The 3,203-nt window shown below is 35.5% G+C and overlaps 1 protein-coding gene across 1 annotated transcript; it reads left to right on the forward strand.

Moving 5' to 3' along the window:
* The first annotated feature begins 634 nt into the window (after positions 1–634).
* Positions 635–2,603, forward strand: LOC136260779 (uncharacterized). The gene is made up of 5 exons (XM_066054644.1): positions 635–992; positions 1,073–1,390; positions 1,481–1,789; positions 1,885–2,244; positions 2,356–2,603. The coding sequence occupies exons 1-5, from the start codon at positions 684–686 to the stop codon at positions 2,440–2,442; spliced, it is 1,383 nt and encodes a 460-aa protein (XP_065910716.1). The 5' UTR covers positions 635–683; the 3' UTR covers positions 2,443–2,603.
* The last annotated feature ends 600 nt before the right edge of the window (positions 2,604–3,203 follow it).

Genomic DNA, 3,203 nt, shown 5'->3' on the forward strand with positions numbered 1-3,203 from the left:
AACTCATATTGCTACACTGTAAATGGTCTAAACACCGGGAATTACAGTATGTGCATTACATTTGCAATGGGTGAGCAAATCGTATGTCCCTTTGCTTTACAGTAAGTCTGAGTATTGTAAAATAAGGAGTTTGTAAGGCTTCTTCCACAAATGGAAAGTGTTTTTATATCTAAACATGTTGTGGTTTTATTTTAAACACATTACCAAAATGTTTAAATCTATTCAAAACAAAAATCCTTTATAGTTGATATACATGAAACAACTGAGAGTATATCACACCCTAAGGTTTAGTCTTTGGTCTGAGTTGTAGTACACTTAACATAAGTTCACCCTATCCCACTATAAGACAAACAACATTGATTTGTCACACATAATTTGAAATATCAATCAACTGAAATGTCACCACCTACAGTACCAACCTGTGCAGTTTCAGTGAACTAGGAAGAGAAGTTCAAATCATGACTGGCAACATATCTATACTACCGGGATATACATACATCCTCTACAACATCACAACCACAGGAATCACAGTAACTGACTATGTGTAAGGCTGCCAAGCCATACAATTTTGTCACTATATGGCTTCAACCGGACTATAAAACTGGTGCCAAAAGGCATATAGCAAGCAATTCAGAAGTCCAAGAGCAAATTAAGGTCAACTATAAGTTTTTAGTCTCAAGAAGATGAATCACTTGATCACTGCAATCACTTTCACAGTCATCTTGGGGATTGTATCAGGAGCCCCACTACTCACCTGTGATAAGATCAAAGATGTCAATCAAGGAAAGGACAATCAAGACAGATATCTGGTGATATTGAAAGACCCAAAAAACTACCAGGATGCTGAATATGTGATGGGAATAGTAGATCTGTATCAGTGGTCTCTGGAAATGAATGCTTTTAATGTTCACGACACCTCAGTAAAGAGCCAGTTGGAGCTATTAGAAAATGTAGGATTACAAGGAACTCTATCAAAACAAGCCTTATTTCTGGTAAGTTTCCAAAATATGCAAAGTACAATATTGCAATAAACCATGGTGGAAGGTGTATTAAATTTATACTATTGTTGTAGGTGTGTATGGACAGCAGAGTAGAGTCAATCATACCAGACTACCCAATGATACCAGAACTTACTGAAGGTTCTGGTGATGTCACAGAAGAAGATACTGTTGACTGCTCTAAACTCATTCTTACTAAGCCATACACTGGTGAAGACTACTCTATTATTCTCAAGCCTAGAACATCTACCACTGATCTGTACAACATCATCAGTAGAGTAGAGATAGAGAAAATGAATGACAAGGCTGTGTCCTTCAGTTACCACTATACAGCAAGGAGAGGCACATCATTAAAGTTGATAGTGACAATGAATATCATAGCTCTTGAATTGGTAAGTAAATTCTTTATTTACTTACACAACACACACTCATATATAATAAATTCATAGCACATATTCACTGACTTTATTGTGCACATACAGGTATGCAAGGATCCAAAGGTGAAATCCATTATACCAAACTACGACACATCTGTCATTAACAAGAGAGAAGTCACTACTACTACAGAACAAGACTTCAGCAGTACAAGCCCTCACTGTAGTTTACCAGAAGTGACTGAAGAATACCCCACATTTATATTTGGATACAATGTGGAAGATGCTACAGAATTGTATACAATCAAAAAAGCTGTTGAAGGGTATACTGATAACTCTGCTGACGTCCAGTCTGCTATTGTGGCAGAATTTCTGAACATGATCATCTTCAAAATGAACAGAGCTGCTTATCTTAAGGTATGCATAAGCTTAAAATTATATCTATTAGGGTACAATTGTATAATGCTATTGTGTTGTGTACTTAGTGAGGTTTTGATGTCTTTTCTATGCAGGCCTGTACTTATCCAGCAATCACATTTGTGGAGTACGATCAGGAAACCACCACAGCAAGTACCACACAGCCACCCACCACCACAACCACAACTGCACCAACAACAGTTCCACCAACTGTGGCGGAAGGTGCATGCCAAGATGTGACTGCTGTAAAGGAACACCAAACCTACAGCATCCAGATCCTTAGCCCAGAGTCACTTGCTGATAAACAAACTCGATGTGAAAAAATGAAGAGACAACTAGAGAGAAGAACAAAGAAGATTGAAGGCTTCTGGGCACTAACTTCTGATCAAAGCTGTGAGACCACTGGGGAGGCAGTAACACTCCATACAAGACTCAACGAATTGTCATTAACTTTTGTAAGTAGATATGTACTACTCACAATACAATATAGAAATTTATGTTTTATAATAACAAGTACCATATTGTATTCACAACTGCATGTTTACTATTTATCTTTGTTTCTGCAGATGTGTGAAAAAAATGGACTTTACATTCCAGTACCACCAGAACCTGAAATTACACTAGGATTTGCAACATCCAATATTTCTTTTTAAAATTACAACAACATGTGGCAATGGACTACATGGCATCAAGACAGTTTTCAATACATTACCATATGTATACATGAATTGCTATATACAATCACTTGTAAATATGTACAGTACATTTGTAAGTTTTAAAAATAATCAGTTTTTTATATAAATGAAATACAAGAGCAATATTGTATGGGTATACACTGGGATTTTTGTGTCTACTGTATCATACATCACATATTCGCAGTAACAATGCCATATATAGAATTATTCAACTTAGCATCTTGCTAGTAAACTGCACTGAACAATACTGCTGCTGCTACACAGCTAGTGGCAAATCCAAAAAGAAGTCCACCTGTGGTAGCTATATGCATGTATTATGTGATAGGAAATATCTATTTATTCCTCAGCCATGTTTCACTATGTACAAATGTCATACATATTATATACAAATTTATTTATGGTTCATATACAAGATATAAAACTAACATATAAGTACATATACATGCATAATTAAAATTGTCATTGACTATAGTGCATTCCTGCTTAGTTGGCTGCAGAAGAGTCATTATTTTGTTGGTTTTTTATTTCAAACTGAACACATATACTACAGGATGTATTGCAATGCTGCACCTTTTACATATGCTGAATTATGAATCTATTACATAAATATACATACCAGCAGAAAACCAAAGATATGTTGACACAAGTACACTGAGGCATAGTATGTCATCAAGCTATATAGATTCAATGATAAAACTTTATGTATTTATTTATTTATC

Source organism: Dysidea avara, chromosome 7, assembly GCF_963678975.1.
Source record: "Dysidea avara chromosome 7, odDysAvar1.4, whole genome shotgun sequence".
Lineage (NCBI taxonomy): Eukaryota > Metazoa > Porifera > Demospongiae > Dictyoceratida > Dysideidae > Dysidea > Dysidea avara.